Source organism: Heterodontus francisci, chromosome 4 (assembly GCF_036365525.1).
Source record: "Heterodontus francisci isolate sHetFra1 chromosome 4, sHetFra1.hap1, whole genome shotgun sequence".
Taxonomy (NCBI): domain Eukaryota; kingdom Metazoa; phylum Chordata; class Chondrichthyes; order Heterodontiformes; family Heterodontidae; genus Heterodontus; species Heterodontus francisci.
In genome coordinates, this window is record NC_090374.1 from 178,389,437 (window position 1) to 178,404,443 (window position 15,007).

The following is a 15,007-nucleotide window of genomic DNA, read 5'->3' on the forward strand; positions in this document are numbered from 1 at the left end:
AAATTGTAAATAGAAAGTAGGTATAATAGGCAATTCTTAAGAACTGTTTAATAGTTATTTCTCTATTATGACAGGGTTTTAATTGGTAAAAGAACAAAGTTGCAAAACAAATGCCATTTCACCCATCATTAGGGAGTTTCAGGATTATTTTACAAAAAGGGAATACTTTATTTTAGAGAAGGCATCATACATTTAACACTCAAAACGTAAGCCTTTGTAGCTGAGATTTCCCCTACTGCTTTTGTTAATGTTATAACTTCAAAATGCTGTACATAGAAAAGAGAGGGGTGAACTTTTAATCAGATCTGAAGTTGAATTTTGATGTATTTATTTACTATACATACATTACACATAAAAAGGGTATACCCATTTTAGCAATCCCTTTGCTTTACCTTTGGCAGCTAAGCCTTCAATTATCTAGGCCCTAATTCTGGAATTCGCTCTACCTCTCTCTCGTAAGATGCTCCTTTGAATTGACCTTAGACCAAACTTTTGATCACCTGTCCCAATATCTCCATGTCAAACTTTGTCTGATAACGCTCCTGTGAAGGACCTTGAGAGATTTTGCTACATTAAAGATACTATATAAATGCAAGTTGTTGTTGAGTTTTTCTTAATATTTGTAAAGCACCTTGCCATTTCAATCGCTCATTTCCACGTCATCAGAATATCTCTATTTCAAAGCAAGAACACTTTCTCCAACTTATCAGCTTAACCTTGTCCTAGTCTTAAGCTCTCTGCAATCCTGGTGGTTCTGTACGGACACAAACAGAAGTGCTGCAGCTAATACCACATTGGAAAAGATTCCAACTTGAGTTTTGGTAGCACATCTATTCTTGATGACTGGGAAAGATGAACTTTTTAAACATAGAACTTACAGCACTGGAACAGGCCAATCAGCTCAATTGGTGTCCATGCCTCATAAGATCCTCCTCCCATGCTACTGCATCTAACCCTATTAGCATAACCTTCCACCCCTTTCTCTCTCATGTACTTACATAACTTCCCCTTAAATGCATCTGTACATTTGCCTCCACAATCTAACCATTCTCATTTGGTCAAATTGGTCCAAACTGTTGTTTATGTTCATGAGCCACCCCTCTGCATTTAACCCCACCAGCACATCTATTTCTTTTGTCCCTCATGTGCTTAGAGCTTCCAACAAAATGCATCTCAACCACTCCATGTGGTAGCACGTTTCACATTCGAGGTAAAGATTCATTAGTGACTCATATTTAGAGGCCCTAGTTTTTAACTCCCCCACAAGCAGAAACATTTTCTCAATGCCATTTTCTACTATACTAAGATTTTCCTTCCAAGATAGTGGATTTACAGATAATTGCACAACAAATGGCATAATGTTGTATGACCATCATTAAGTTACTGCTGTGAAATTAATTTATGCATAATTTTTAAATTTTATTTTAGAGATACAGCACTGAAACAGGCCCTTCAGCCTGAGTCTGTGCCGACCAACAACCACCCATTTATACTAACCCTACAGTAATCCCATATTCCCTATCACCTCCCTACACTAGGGGCAAATTACAACGGCCAATTTACCTATCACCCTGCAAGTCTTTTGGATGTAGAAGGAAACCGGAGCACCCGGCGAAAACCCACGCAGACACGGAGAACTTGCAAACTCCGCACAGGTAGTACCCAGAATCGAACCCGGGTCCCTGGAGCTGTAAGGCTGCAGTGCTAACTACTGTGTCACCCATAACCTCAAATAATTCATTAACCATTTGACTATTCTTTAATGAATGACAGTTTCTAACTGGCCACCAGCTGGTATGGGGACTGCAGCAATGCCCTAAAATAAATTTCCTACATATTATACTGTACTCTGCTCATAATAATGGATTTGGGAATAAACAGCGGCTCTGACTTGATAACCAAAAGGATTTTGAACTACATATTTACTGTCAGGCAATGATTGACGCGAGTTGTGAACTGGCCCTTTTCAACAGCAAAGATCAGGTCTCAAGTTCAGGCAGAAATCTGAAGATTTGATAAATGCAGGTTGCAATTTAAAACAAGATGCACAACACTCAAGAGGTATTTTACATACAGTACCTTTCTTAATGGTAATCAATGTCATATTGGATATTTCCAAGGACTTGTCAGTTTCATGCTAAATTAGTCATAATTTGGAATATTCTGGCATGAGTCCTTAACATCTAAAACAATTACTAGTTTCAGAATTGCATGATTGCGAATAGGATTGATACTACAAAAAACCCTGTGCGTACAGAACTCTAGTAAGCTTCTGGCATTAAGACGACTTTTGACATAGTTCATCAACAGTAGTCAGACCTTACAACCTGATGCACAGAACTGAAATGTTAAATGAAAGCTTTCTTGGTACAGTGCCAGATGATATAAAATTTTATATCAAGCTATAACATTTTGAAATGTACCAACTTAATATTGAAACTAGTCTTCCATTGCAGTGGCAACAGTCTCTATGTTTGTGTTTCTTTTCCCCCAATTCCAGTCTTCAACAGTTACCAAGCATCCCTTGGGAGTCAACTCTCAAGATATGATGGGGAATAGGGAGAAGAGTCTGTATGACAGCACCATCTATACTCAGTCGTGACCATCAATTAACAAAAAAATTCAAATCAAGAAACTCTTTCGCAAACCAGGCTTTCCCCTACTTTATATTCTTGATTTCATCTGGGTTATTTTGGGCAATTAAACAGAATTGAGACAGTTCTCCAGAAACAAGCAAATGAAAATTAAGTCATCAGGCTATTCTTGTGACCTCCCAGCAACTAAGTGTATGGAAACACCAGCTGATGTCCGGGAACATGCTGAACTTAGAAATAATCCAGAAAAAGAATATCTTTGAAGTGGGCAAGGTTTCGTTGCTAAAGTTGTCAATTCTTCTCCAGAAAAAGTTCCTATTTCATTGAGGTTGTGGACTTCACTGGCAAGGTAGGCAGTTATTATCCATCCCGAGTTGCTTTAAGGTGGTAGTGGTTTCATACAACGGAATGGCTTAACTGCCCTCTGTGGCCCAGCAAGAGTCAGTCAGGTATGCACTGGACTGGAGTCATAAACAGCCACAAACTGGACAAAGATGGCAAGTTTTCTTCCCTAAAAGGACAATAGCGACCAAGTTGGGTTTTTCTTTTACAACAATCCAACAGCTTATGCTCACTTTTCCCGATAACTAATTTTTTTTTTTTTTAAAAAGCTTGCATCAAAATGCCATGGCAGGATTTGAACTCTTGTTCCTTTGGGTCATCTGTCCAGCCCTCAAGGTTATTAGTCCACTACTCTACCTTGCCCCTATGAAGTGGTAAGTTCACTTTAGTGACCCTCTCTGGCTCTCCTTCCCCCAACACGACAATTTCCAATCTCATCCATATTCTGTAGGACACAGCCAGAAGCTTGCCGATTGGGGACTGAGATCTGAACTAGTTTTTATTGGAATTCTCTTGCACACCCATCAGGCAGCTTGGAGCTGAATTGTAATTGTTAGGAACTTGTTAAACTACAAACTTAGCCATATTTTACATGCGATGGATCAATGCTGGTTTGGGAATCCCCATGACTAGGAAGAGCAGAGCATTTCTGCTACTCCTGACCTGTGGCAATCTTCAAGTTATCCATCTTCAGAGCACCAGCTAAGGGACATTACTTAAATGGAGGAGGGGCTCTCCAACTCAAGGCAATTAAAACAGGATAACACCAAAGGCTCAAAACCCTACAAAACAAACAACTATTTATAAATATCTTTCTTGCCATCATTCGTATGTGTGTTGTGCGTGTACACACCCATTTAGGACGTACAAATGAGCACATGCAGTGTCCAACTTTTCCAAGACTCAAATACTCTGTTCTGCAACAAGTCCTAATGACATCCTTCGCCCAAAAAGGTGGAGAGATCATCTTTCTTCAAAGATGGTGCTCAACAGAATGGAGCAAACACACAGCACAGCTGTAAAGGGTAAAACAATGACATACCAGTGCTTCTAATAAAACATTTAAATAAATGTTTTCAGAATGTTATTTCAGCAAGAAAGACTGCAAGTTGTGAGGTAAAGATTGACAAAAAAACAAGTTAATAGATCTAGAACAGAGGTTCACAAACGTTTTTGCGGCACCTCGACATTCATGTCCCTTGCGCCTGCAGATCCCTTGAAGAAACCATATTTAGCATAGAAGAGGATTTTATTTTCTCTAACATAACATACTGTTCGAAACATAAAGCAATATAAATCGCACAGCGCCCACCACTATACAACTAAATTATCAAAGCTAAAAAAAACGATGACATGCTCGTCTCAGCAAGTAGGATGAGTCAGAGATTTGTAGAATCAGAGTTTCAACTACAAATCAGTCATGAACTTATTGAATGGTGGAGAAGGCTCGAGGGGTCGACTCCTGCTCCTAATTTGTATGTTTGTATGTTTACATTCAAGCAACTTCCAAACCCTTGGGTGTCTTTCTCAACCTTAACAAATCTATAACTGAACTGCACAAAAAGCAGAGAAACTGACCATTCCATGCTTAATAAAAATCAGGCTTTTAGTTATTTCATTAGCCCTGAAATGAAAAGCATGGCTAAGTGTTTGCAAATTTAATTCCACTTCAATACTCAAATAAAATAGTAAATCATATATTGAGCCCATATTTTGTAGAACGAATAAATCTCTGATTTCATGTTGAGACTTTCACCTTGTATGTAGTTCCTCATTCTGAATTCTCTTGTACTGTCTTTGCTGTAAGTACATGATTTATATTCTACTCACTGGTGGGAAGAATGGAGAAAGATGATGGATCAGGTGGACCTATGTTTTGGTGTTAATCGGATAATATAATTATTCAACAAGAGCAAGGTGTCAAGAAGTAGCTGCTGCATTTGGAATGACATCATGCAGCCCCCTCTCCCCACCAAAAGCCAGGGACCTTTCACACTTGCCCCTCTATTGCTGCAGCAATGGACTGTCAACAGAGCAAAAGCACTCGCTCTTGGGGGACTGCGTCATGCCCAGTTCCAATCGAAACCAGGAAGAACATAGAAAAAAAAAGTGACTGAAAGCTTGCTGCAGAGTGAATATGATTCAGCCAAAACCTGCGAGTGAGGAGCGGGACAGACAGGAGCCAAGTAAATACTGGGCCAACTCACGACCTCGACAAGTAACCTCTGCGCACCCCAACCCCCAGTGATAACCGCAGTGCATTCTCTCCCACCACCACCACCCAGTTTGGAAACCTCTGATCTAGAATCAAGAGAAAAAAAAAACCAAAGAGAAAGTTAAAAGCGCTAGACAAAGAGGCAGGAAGATCAAGAGGTGTCATGACATTTATTGAAAGCATGCTACAATTAGAGAAAGATTATCAAGGCCATACAAGCAAGTACACACAATGAAAGAAATGGAACACCGTATACAGAAACATGCAATAGACAATTAGAAAATATTTTTAATATTTCATCATCTCTGCATTAAAAACAAATCATCTTAACAGAAATGGAATCCATTTTGTTTCTTCCACAATGACACAAACTGCTTTACAAATGAAACCTGGTACTGTTGCTTATCAAAATATACAAGACAATCAATGTTTTCATATAAAAACCAGTTTGTACTTATTCTTGTTCCCAAAAAACCTCATCAGATTAAAAAAAAGTTGTTACAAATATTTACAGCATTTTCATTGTCAGCTGAACATTCTTACAAACTCAAAAAAGCAGGAATTTTAAGAACAGACCAAACACATGAATGAACAGGGAGGAAAGCACTACACACCTGCCAACACCTCAATGCTAGAAGGGTAAGATTCAAGAAAAGCAGCTTGAAAGAGAGGTTTAGGGATACCATGTAAATATTGCAGCCCTCGCCTGAACCGCACAGGTGGGAGCATCCCAACTCCAATGCACGTCTCATGCCAACATCACCCTACTGACTGAAGGCGTGTGTTTATAAGTCTCTCTAACTGACATCACCAGTTTGTCATATACCAGTCGGGGTGGTCCTCCACTGTTGGTGCTGTCAAACATCAGCCCAGTTTTTAAATTAAAAAAATAAATTCAGGTAGCCCACTGTCAGTTACTTTAAGCCAGGTGACTTTTCTTTCTTCAGTCAGAAACTTCATAAGCAGTTAGAAGCTGGTTTGACTATATTTGCCTGTGAATGGAAGAGCTCTGCCTTAACCTGCTCAGCAGACAGTATAACAGCTCGTTAGACCACTGTTGAGAATGCTACACCACATTGCTTGGTGTTACAAAACAAAAGGCATTACAAACCAATATTTTAGGCTTTGTATGTGTGGAATGATGAATAAAAACACAATTGCAACTTTGGGAAAGTTCTGGCTCAGGGCACCACAAATGGTGAGGAAATTACTGTGTGATTCCAAACATCTGTTTTAAGATGCTTGGTTTACGAAGTGAACCTCTGGTTCCATGCTCAGCAAGCGGGAGTTGACAGATCCGATTCAATGTAAATTAGTGACCTTAAGGTATTCTCTCTTTAAAACAAAACATTGTTATTCTATTACTCACAATCTCCCTCCTTTTATACTTGAAACTACATTCATAATAGTTTTCTATTTCTAAAAATAGCAAAAAGAAATTAAATTGGAGGGAAGAGAAAAAAATTATTAAGACTACTGAAGGCACATAAACTTTGGTCCTGTTTTGGTTTTTCTCTGAAACCCTGAAATAAAAGCTCATGTTTTCTCTACCTTATCATTCACTAATATTTAACTTTTTTCTTTTCTGTTAAGCGTCTTAGAATTCCACCTGAACACTATTAAAGAGTCTTGTATTTATTAAATCAGTACAGTTCTAACCATGGTTTAGTTGCAGCTTCGCAAAGTCTGTGCGGCTCTGAAGTACTCTTTCAGAATGGATGGAAGAGTTAAGGACATGTTTTCTAGACTGGCAGTTAGTCCAGTGAGCATTCAATAAAACCAGAAAGGCAAACACAAAATGCTGGATATTTAGCTACAGAGTCTAACGAAAAAGTCTTAACAAAATAAAGGAAAAATCCCAGAGAGGACTTTAAAAAGTACCTGCACTGAAACATTCAAAAGCCTAAATTCCCTCAAAATAACATCCAATAATAATTAAACACTCGTAAAATTAACAGATAATTTCACACTACAAATCAAAATAAATGAAATATTAAAATAACATAAAACTTGTAGCACACAGATTGGATATTTAAATCATTTAGAAACTTGCAGATACTCAAAGGAAAAATAATCAGCCTCGGGCACTGCAGTTTTGAATTGGTCATCGTATTTAATATTTAATCATAGCTGGAGCACAGGCTCTTATATGGCATTTCCACAGCTCTTGGATGGTACAGAAAGAATACGGATTTGTAGTTTGCCCAAGGAGAGGAAGGAAGTTTGGACTCTCATTCCCATCTGTGTACTAAATTGTAATATAAATCAAATCAGTTAGCAACTGTTGCAACGCTGCAAAATACACAAAAAAAAAATTCACCTAAATCTACAAGGAGAAAGACTCCCTTTGAAAGAACCCACAATACATAAAGAAACCTCAAGAAAAGCCTCTATTTGATTATAAGCACATAATAAGGCACATGATAATTAAACAAGTACACAGTAAATACGAAACTGAATTTCTTTCAGCTTATATTTTAGTGGTACGAAAACCCATGATGCTAAATTCTTATTCCCACAATATTACCAAAATAATTTGTTTAATGTGTCAAACTTGTAGATCTAGCCCCGATTTTTTTCCCTCTCCCCCAAGATTGTAAACTTCTCAAAAAAAAACTCACTGAACCAGTTGTTAATAGGTGAATGATCAATTTATGGCTGCTGATTGCTTGCAACAAACCCACCCCTTTCAAAAATTGGATATAAAGAAAATTGGTATCGACTGAAGTTTAAACCAACCGACAAACAAAAGGAAGAATCCTCTCACTGTTGTGTTCCACTTAAAACATCATTACTCTAAGCATCTCTTGCAGGCATAGTTGGTCATTGGTATTTCAGTCTCTGTCTGAATGCTGGTTTACCACATTGTGTGGTCCCAGTCTAGAGGGAAAACAGGAGAAGAATTAAATTGTAGATTTAGAAAAGGAAACTCTGAGATGGTGGTTTTCTCCAAGGTCATGGTTGTGAAGGTCAATGAGAGCCTGGATTGCTTCTTCAAGACTGTCTAACTGGATAAGGGCCATCTTACGGTCCTTCCTGCAATGCAGAGAACGAAATGCGGTTTAAAAGATTTCAACTGTGATGTACATTTTTTTTTAAAAATCAACACGAAGGAACTCTGTTGAAATTAAAACTAAAAATTACTAAAATGGACCAGACTCTACGTGCTACTGACCACTCCCTGGCCAGCATTTGCAGCCGTGTGACCTGTCCACAACCTCTGTCAATGCTGCTCTCGGGCACAACTGCAAGGAGTAAATAAAATGCCCCTAACAAATTCTAGCCATGTAGTTTCCTATACCACACAAAAATTGGAAACACTCTGCGCAGGAAACTACAGGTGCAAACATGTACCCCATCAACCTGTGGATCTCCAATCCAATGGACACAGTGCCATTCAGTAACCTAATACTGTACACTCCAATCCTTATGCATAAAGGATTAAGATAACAGAGGCAGTAGAGGCTGATCACTGAATGCATTCAAGGCTGAGTCAGAGAGAGGGATTCTTGATAGACAAGTGAGTCAAGTGTGGAGTTGATGCCACATTCAGATCAGCCATGATCTCATCAAATGGCAGAGCAGGCTCAAGGGGTCGAATGGTCTACTGCTGTGCCTAATTTATATGTTTACATCATTTTAGAGCACTGAAAAATCAAACCCGCAAGCACCACAGAATCATTCCGGTTAAAGAATGAGACTGTTTGAAAGTGGATTCCAGAGTCATTTTGAGCTTGCTTACTCTGTAGACTAGGGTTGTCCAACCTTATTGCATGGGGAGCAACATGACAATTTGTGTTACATAGGGGGCTGGTAAGACAATTTTGTGAAGATAAAGGCATTAAAAAATTTTCTTACCATAAATCAAAACAACCAATGTGCATTTTTGAGAAATTTTAAATGAAATTAATTTATTGACTTACATTCTCATCACTATGTTGAACGCTGATTTAGTGAGATACCTGACATTTGTTTTGCTTGTACAAGGAGTCAGTGTTTTCCCACACACTACTTGTAGCGATGCAGAGTAGTCCAGATAGCTGTCCATCTGTCAGGAGTGATCTTGTTCGCTCGCTCTCCCCCCCCCACTGTCCCTCTGTTCCCCTCCATCTCTATCGCATGTCGCCCCCATCACCCCCCTTTACTCTCTCTGTCCCACGTCTCCCATCTCTCTCTCCATCCCCACTCTGTCTGCCCACTAACTTCCGCCCCCCCCCACCACCACTAACCGTCTATAGTGTCTCTCTCCCGCTCCCTGCCACCCACCTCCTGCACCCTCACGCTTCCGCTCCATGCTCTCCCACCGTTTGACAGTTGCAGGGGGCAGGAGCGCGCAGCACAGCTGCTTTGTTGTTGGTCATTTTAAAAAATAAACTTGCGCTCTCAGCTTCACAAATGACAGATGTTGGGAGCAGGAACCGTGGTTTCCCAACTTCAGACAGAAACAGGGTTTTCTGGCAGCTTTTTAAAAAAGTTGGAACCCGCTGGAAAACCCCAAAACTGCCTGAAGTTGGGAAACTGCTGTTCCTGCTCCCAGCGCCCGTCAGCTGAGATGGCTGCGATTGTTTTAAAAAGCTGGTCCGAAACAGGACAATGGAAAATTTCTCAACTCTGAAATACATCTGTGGGCCGATGGAAACCTTTGGCGGGCTGGATCCTGGCCCGCAGACCGTATGTTGGACAACCCTGCTGTAGACAATTCAATTTAGTGCAATGAATCACAGAAATAGAAAGTGTTTCAATCCACAATTTCTACTCATTTTACATTATCATTTGCTTCCTAAAAGGCAAGCATTTTTTAAAAAATGCAATGGCCCTCATTCTCCCTCCTTCCTGTCAGGAGAGTAGGTCTTTTCCTTCAATGAGGAGGGCATAAAACTGGACAGACAACAGTTCTCCGATACAGTTTCTATGGAGAATTAAACTGCTTGAAGATATTCCTTATTCTTCAATTGAAGATCACACAACAGAACATACAGTGTATTCCTAACAAAAGCAAAGGGGTGAGGGAAATCACTTGGGGCATTCCTGCTTTAAGACGACTCACTTCGGACATCCCCATTAACCTTCCCTTTTCCGCTGTACAAGTCCACCGACAGTCTGCATCCTCAGCGCTCTTTCTCCAGGAGGCAGCACAAAGATCCTTTCAATGTGAGATAGTGCTGAAGATCAAATGGATTACCTCTGGGCAGAAGCAACTACTCGAGATGAAAGCATCTTTTGTTGCATGTCAAACTCAAATGCTGGACTGACAGATCCACAGACCTGATGTGCAAAATCAGCACGACTTCAGTACAGAATCTTCAATAAGTTCTGAATTACTCACTGCTGCAGCAATCCAATCATTTTGTCGTCAATCCAAACCCTCATTGCTCAGTTCCAGATTTGCCCTTGAACTGACTAGGGCAAGTAACAAAAGCTGAAATGCTAACCATTTTGATGCCAAGAATCGTACAGGCAGTCGGGAGTGACCTCAGGATCACATAAAACTGGGCTACCTCAAAATTGGCCCTAACTCCATGATAGTGGCATTGGTCATCAAGGCTGTTAAGAGAGCTGCAACAGGAGAACCGGCAGCATAGTTCAATCCTGTAATCACTGCTCAAGGAGGTCGACTATCTCTGGATAACAATCCTCAAACAGAGGGGAATATGCAATGGATCACTGCAAGTCAGTTTCAAACTTTTACTGGCACGAACACAAGTTATTTGCTGAAATTAGACCCGAGAGCATGGTCAGTTATAGAGTGGAACAGAAAATACCACACCACTTAGATTGAGGCAAATTTTCATGAGCTCCATAATCCCTTGATGAGCTTACCTAACAAAAACCTATAAATCTCAGGCTGATTGTCACCCGATTTATAGACATTAGGCAATCAGGAGACATGCCACTTTATTGTGCAAATAGCAAAATTTTTCAATTCAACATTTGGACATTCCAAGAAAAATTAATACCGCAGACGATGCACTGAAAAAAAAAGAAAATTGAAGTGCTACATCTGGTGCCCAGATAATCAAACTGGATGCAAAAAAGCATCAGTCATCGAGCAGAGCCTGACATTTCGAAGCTGATAAACCTATGATGTCAAGCCAGGAGCTGTGCATCATTATCTACAATCTAGATTGTGGTTTTGACTATTCAGGAGTGCCTTTAAGAGCAGAGTGAAGTTTAGCAGCAACACAAGACAAAAACATGTGTACAGCATCATAACTAATCTGCTAGCATTACATAGTGGAAATAGCACTGATATTTGGAGTAGCAAATTACACCACAAAATATGAAAACACCCATGACAGACTTCTGTACCTAGGCTAACCCAGTATCATTATGCGATATCAAACGGATAAAATGAAACAAAAGTTGACTTACAGGAAAAACTTGAAGCCTTTCACTGAGCATCCAGTACTTTCAAACAGATTCTTCAGATCATCTTCTGTGATCGAAGGTCTAAAAGCAGACCAAAATAGCTCTTCACAAACAGAACAGACAATTCATGACCAAAATATTAAGTGCATAATCAGATCAGACTTATTATTTAGAAATTATGCAAAATGGATATTACTGTGTGAAGAACACAAAAACAGCGATTTATATGGTCTTTTACTTAGTGAAGGAATTATAATCTGAGCTCATGATTACGTAGCATATTGCTGCTGGTGTTACTGTTCAGATTTTACATGCTGACTAAAATCTGTAAAATTGAATAATGCCATATACCTCAACAGCACTAGGATAAAAGCACAAAACTGTATTTAACAGAGGTTACATTGGATGATATTCACAGTGCAACACCCACCCATCCACAAACCATTAAAGAAAGTACTGGGAATGGTAGCATAATGGTTAGGCTATTGGACTAGTAATCCAGAGACCTGGACTAATCATCCAGAGATCCAATCCCACTACAGCAGTTGGGGAATTTAAAATTCAGTTAAATGGCCTAGCAAGACCAACAGTTGTACAAAACCATTATGGCAAAGTATAAAATAATGACTAGATGGACCTGTGTCAAAAGTGGAAGAACTATGCACAGACTAGGCCAAAGAACAGCCTGATAGTCTCACTTTCAGAATCAGACTTTTCAGCCAATGTCCCAGACTCCTCCATTACCATCCATGGGTGCAATGGTAGAGAGTCAGGAAGGGGTGGCACGGGAAGTTCTCAATATTGGCTGCAGACCCCATGAAGTCTCATGCATCAGGGCATGGAAACCTCCTGCTGATTGCCATCTACTGCCCTCCTTCAGCTGATGAATCAACACTTCTCCATGTTGAACACCACTTGAAAGAAGCACGGAGGGTAGCAAGGGCACAGAATGTATTCTGGGTGGAGGACTTCAAAGTCCATTACAAGGAGTGACTTAAAAGCACCACTGCTCAGAGAGTCCTGAAGGTCATAGTTGCCAGATTGGGCCTGCAGCAGGTGGTTAGAAAAAAAACTAACATGAAGGAAAAACCTACTTGACTTCTACCGCAACAATCTACCTGTTGCAAAGGTATCTGCCATGATAGTATTTGTAGGGGTGATAACTGCATAGTCCTTGTGGAGACAAATGCCCATCTTTACACAGAGGACACCCTCCCACTGTGTTGTGTGGCACTATCAAACTAAATGGGATAGATTCTGAACAGATCTTGCAGTTTAATACTGGGCATCCATGAGGCGTTGTGGGCCATCAGCAACAGCAGAATTGCATTTCAACACCATCTTTAACCTCGTGGCCTGGAATATCCCTTGCTCTACCATTACCATCATGCCAGTGGACCAATCTTGATTCAAAGGGGAGTGTAAAAGAACAAGCCAGGAGCAGCAGCAAACATATCTAAAAATGAGGTGCCACCCTAGTGAAGCTACACAACACAACACAAGAATCTATGTATCCTCAACAGGACACCGCTACAGCAGTTCCTCACAATAGTGTCTTAGGCCCAACCATCTTCAGCTACATCATGAGCACTTCTCCATTTCCATTCGCAACTCCTCAGGTAAGTGAAGCAGTCTGTGCCAGCATGCAGCAAGACCCATAGGCTTGGGTTGATAAGTAGCAAGTAACATTTGTGCCACGTGGGTAATAACCAGCGTCAACAAGAGACTCTAAGCACCTCCGCATGACATTCAGCAGCATTTTATGGGCGGCACAGTGGTTAGCACCGCAGCCTCACAGCTCCAGTGACCCAGGTTCAATTCTGGGTACTGCCTGTGTGGAGTTTGCAAGTTCTCCCTGCGTCTGCGTGGGTTTTCTCCGGGTGCTCCAGTTTCCTCCCACCACCAAAGACTTGCAGGTTGATAGGTAAATTGGCCATTATAAACTGCCCCTAGTATAGGTAGGTGGTAGGGGAATATAGGGACAGGTGGGGATGTGGTCGATGGTCGGCACAGACTTGGTGGGCCGAAGTGCCTGTTTCAGTGCTGTATCTCTAAATAAAATAAAATAAAAATTACCATCATCGAATTGCTCACCAACATCTTGGGGATCACCACTGACCAGAAATTGAACCTGAGGAGCCATATAAATACTGTGACTACAAAAGCCGGTCAGAGGCTGGGCATTTTGTGGCAAGTAACGCACCTCCTGTCTCCCCAAAGCCTGCCCACCGTCTACAAGGCACAATTCAGGAGTGTGATGGAATACTCTCCACTTGCCTGGATGGGTGCAGCTCCAACACAAGAAGTTCGACACCATCCAGGACAAAGCAGCCCGCTTGACTGGCACCCCGTCCACCACCATTGGTGCACTGTGGCTGTAGTGTGTACCATCTACAAGATGCACTGCAATAACTTGCCAAGGCTCCTTCAACAGTAGTGCCCATACCCTCAGTCTCTACCACCTAGAAAGGGCAGCAGGTGTTTGAGAACACCATCATCTCCAAGTTCCTTCCAATTCACACGGCATCCTGACTTGGAAATGTATTGCAGTTCCTTCAGTCACAGTCAAAATCCTGGAAATTCCTCCCTAACAGCACTTTGGGAGTATGCTCACCAAACAGTCTGCAGAGGCTCACTCAATGCAGCAGCTCATCACCAGCTTCTCAGGGTCAACTAGGGATGGGTAGTAAATGCTGCCCTTGACAGCAACACCCACATCCCATGAACGAATAATAAATCAGAATGAGCCCAGAGAGATGGCTAGGTATGACCAATAAATCCCACAACAAGGAGGGAGGGAAGCAGAGGGTGAAGTTTTGCAAATTCAATATCATTTTCACAATTAGGTCATCAAAGTAGGGTCTACAAGCATGCAAACAATCCAGAGGGCAGGCCTACTTTTCACAGGCACCAACTCAACAGTGCAATCCAGCTGAGTTATACCACAGCAGGATGTTGGAACATAACCTGATCATTACACCTGACCAATGCACAACAGTATAAACAGGAAAGTTATAACATTCTTTCATCTGTATAAAAAAAAAACTTTCAAAAGGCAGCATAAATGTCTTTAATTGACAACCACAAAACATTTAGGTATAAGCAGCCAGGTTAATGCATAAATTAGTGGAATTATTTGCAATTGATTCCCTTCCTGTATTTAGTATGCTTTTGATTTTTCCAAAAAAAAGCTCTGCTGTCTTCCGATACTCGATGAGATATCCTATTTTCCTGAAGCTACTCACGGAATGTTTGAGAGATGGAGGGTGGATGAAGGAGGGAAAATATTCTGGAAGTTCTTGGACCCTGGTTTCTTGAAGCGATGAAGTGGGGAGCTGCCGTAGTCCTTGGTCAGACCCTGATCTTCCTGTCCTTCCCGAGGAAGTTGAACCATCTGATGCTTTGACAAAGTCACACGCAACACCCGGCCATATACCTTCTGCCCATTAAGATGGCTCATGGCTGAGGAGAAAAAAATGTTTGCACT

At 40.9% G+C, this 15,007-nt stretch overlaps 1 protein-coding gene across 4 annotated transcripts in view; it reads right to left on the reverse strand.

Annotated features, from left to right (window-relative positions):
• Nucleotides 1–5,421: 5,421 nt before the first annotated feature.
• Nucleotides 5,422–15,007, reverse strand: part of ptbp3 (polypyrimidine tract binding protein 3) — a 131,161-nt gene continuing 121,575 nt past the window's right edge. For all 4 annotated transcript variants that reach the window (XM_068030661.1, XM_068030659.1, XM_068030658.1 and 1 more), the window contains 3 exons: nucleotides 14,766–14,982; nucleotides 11,524–11,601; nucleotides 5,422–8,187 (listed from right to left, as the gene is read on the reverse strand). In XM_068030661.1, the coding sequence (XP_067886762.1) occupies nucleotides 8,055–8,187; nucleotides 11,524–11,601; nucleotides 14,766–14,982 (428 nt within the window). In that variant the 3' untranslated portion in view covers nucleotides 5,422–8,054. The remainder of the gene's footprint in view (nucleotides 8,188–11,523; nucleotides 11,602–14,765; nucleotides 14,983–15,007) is intronic.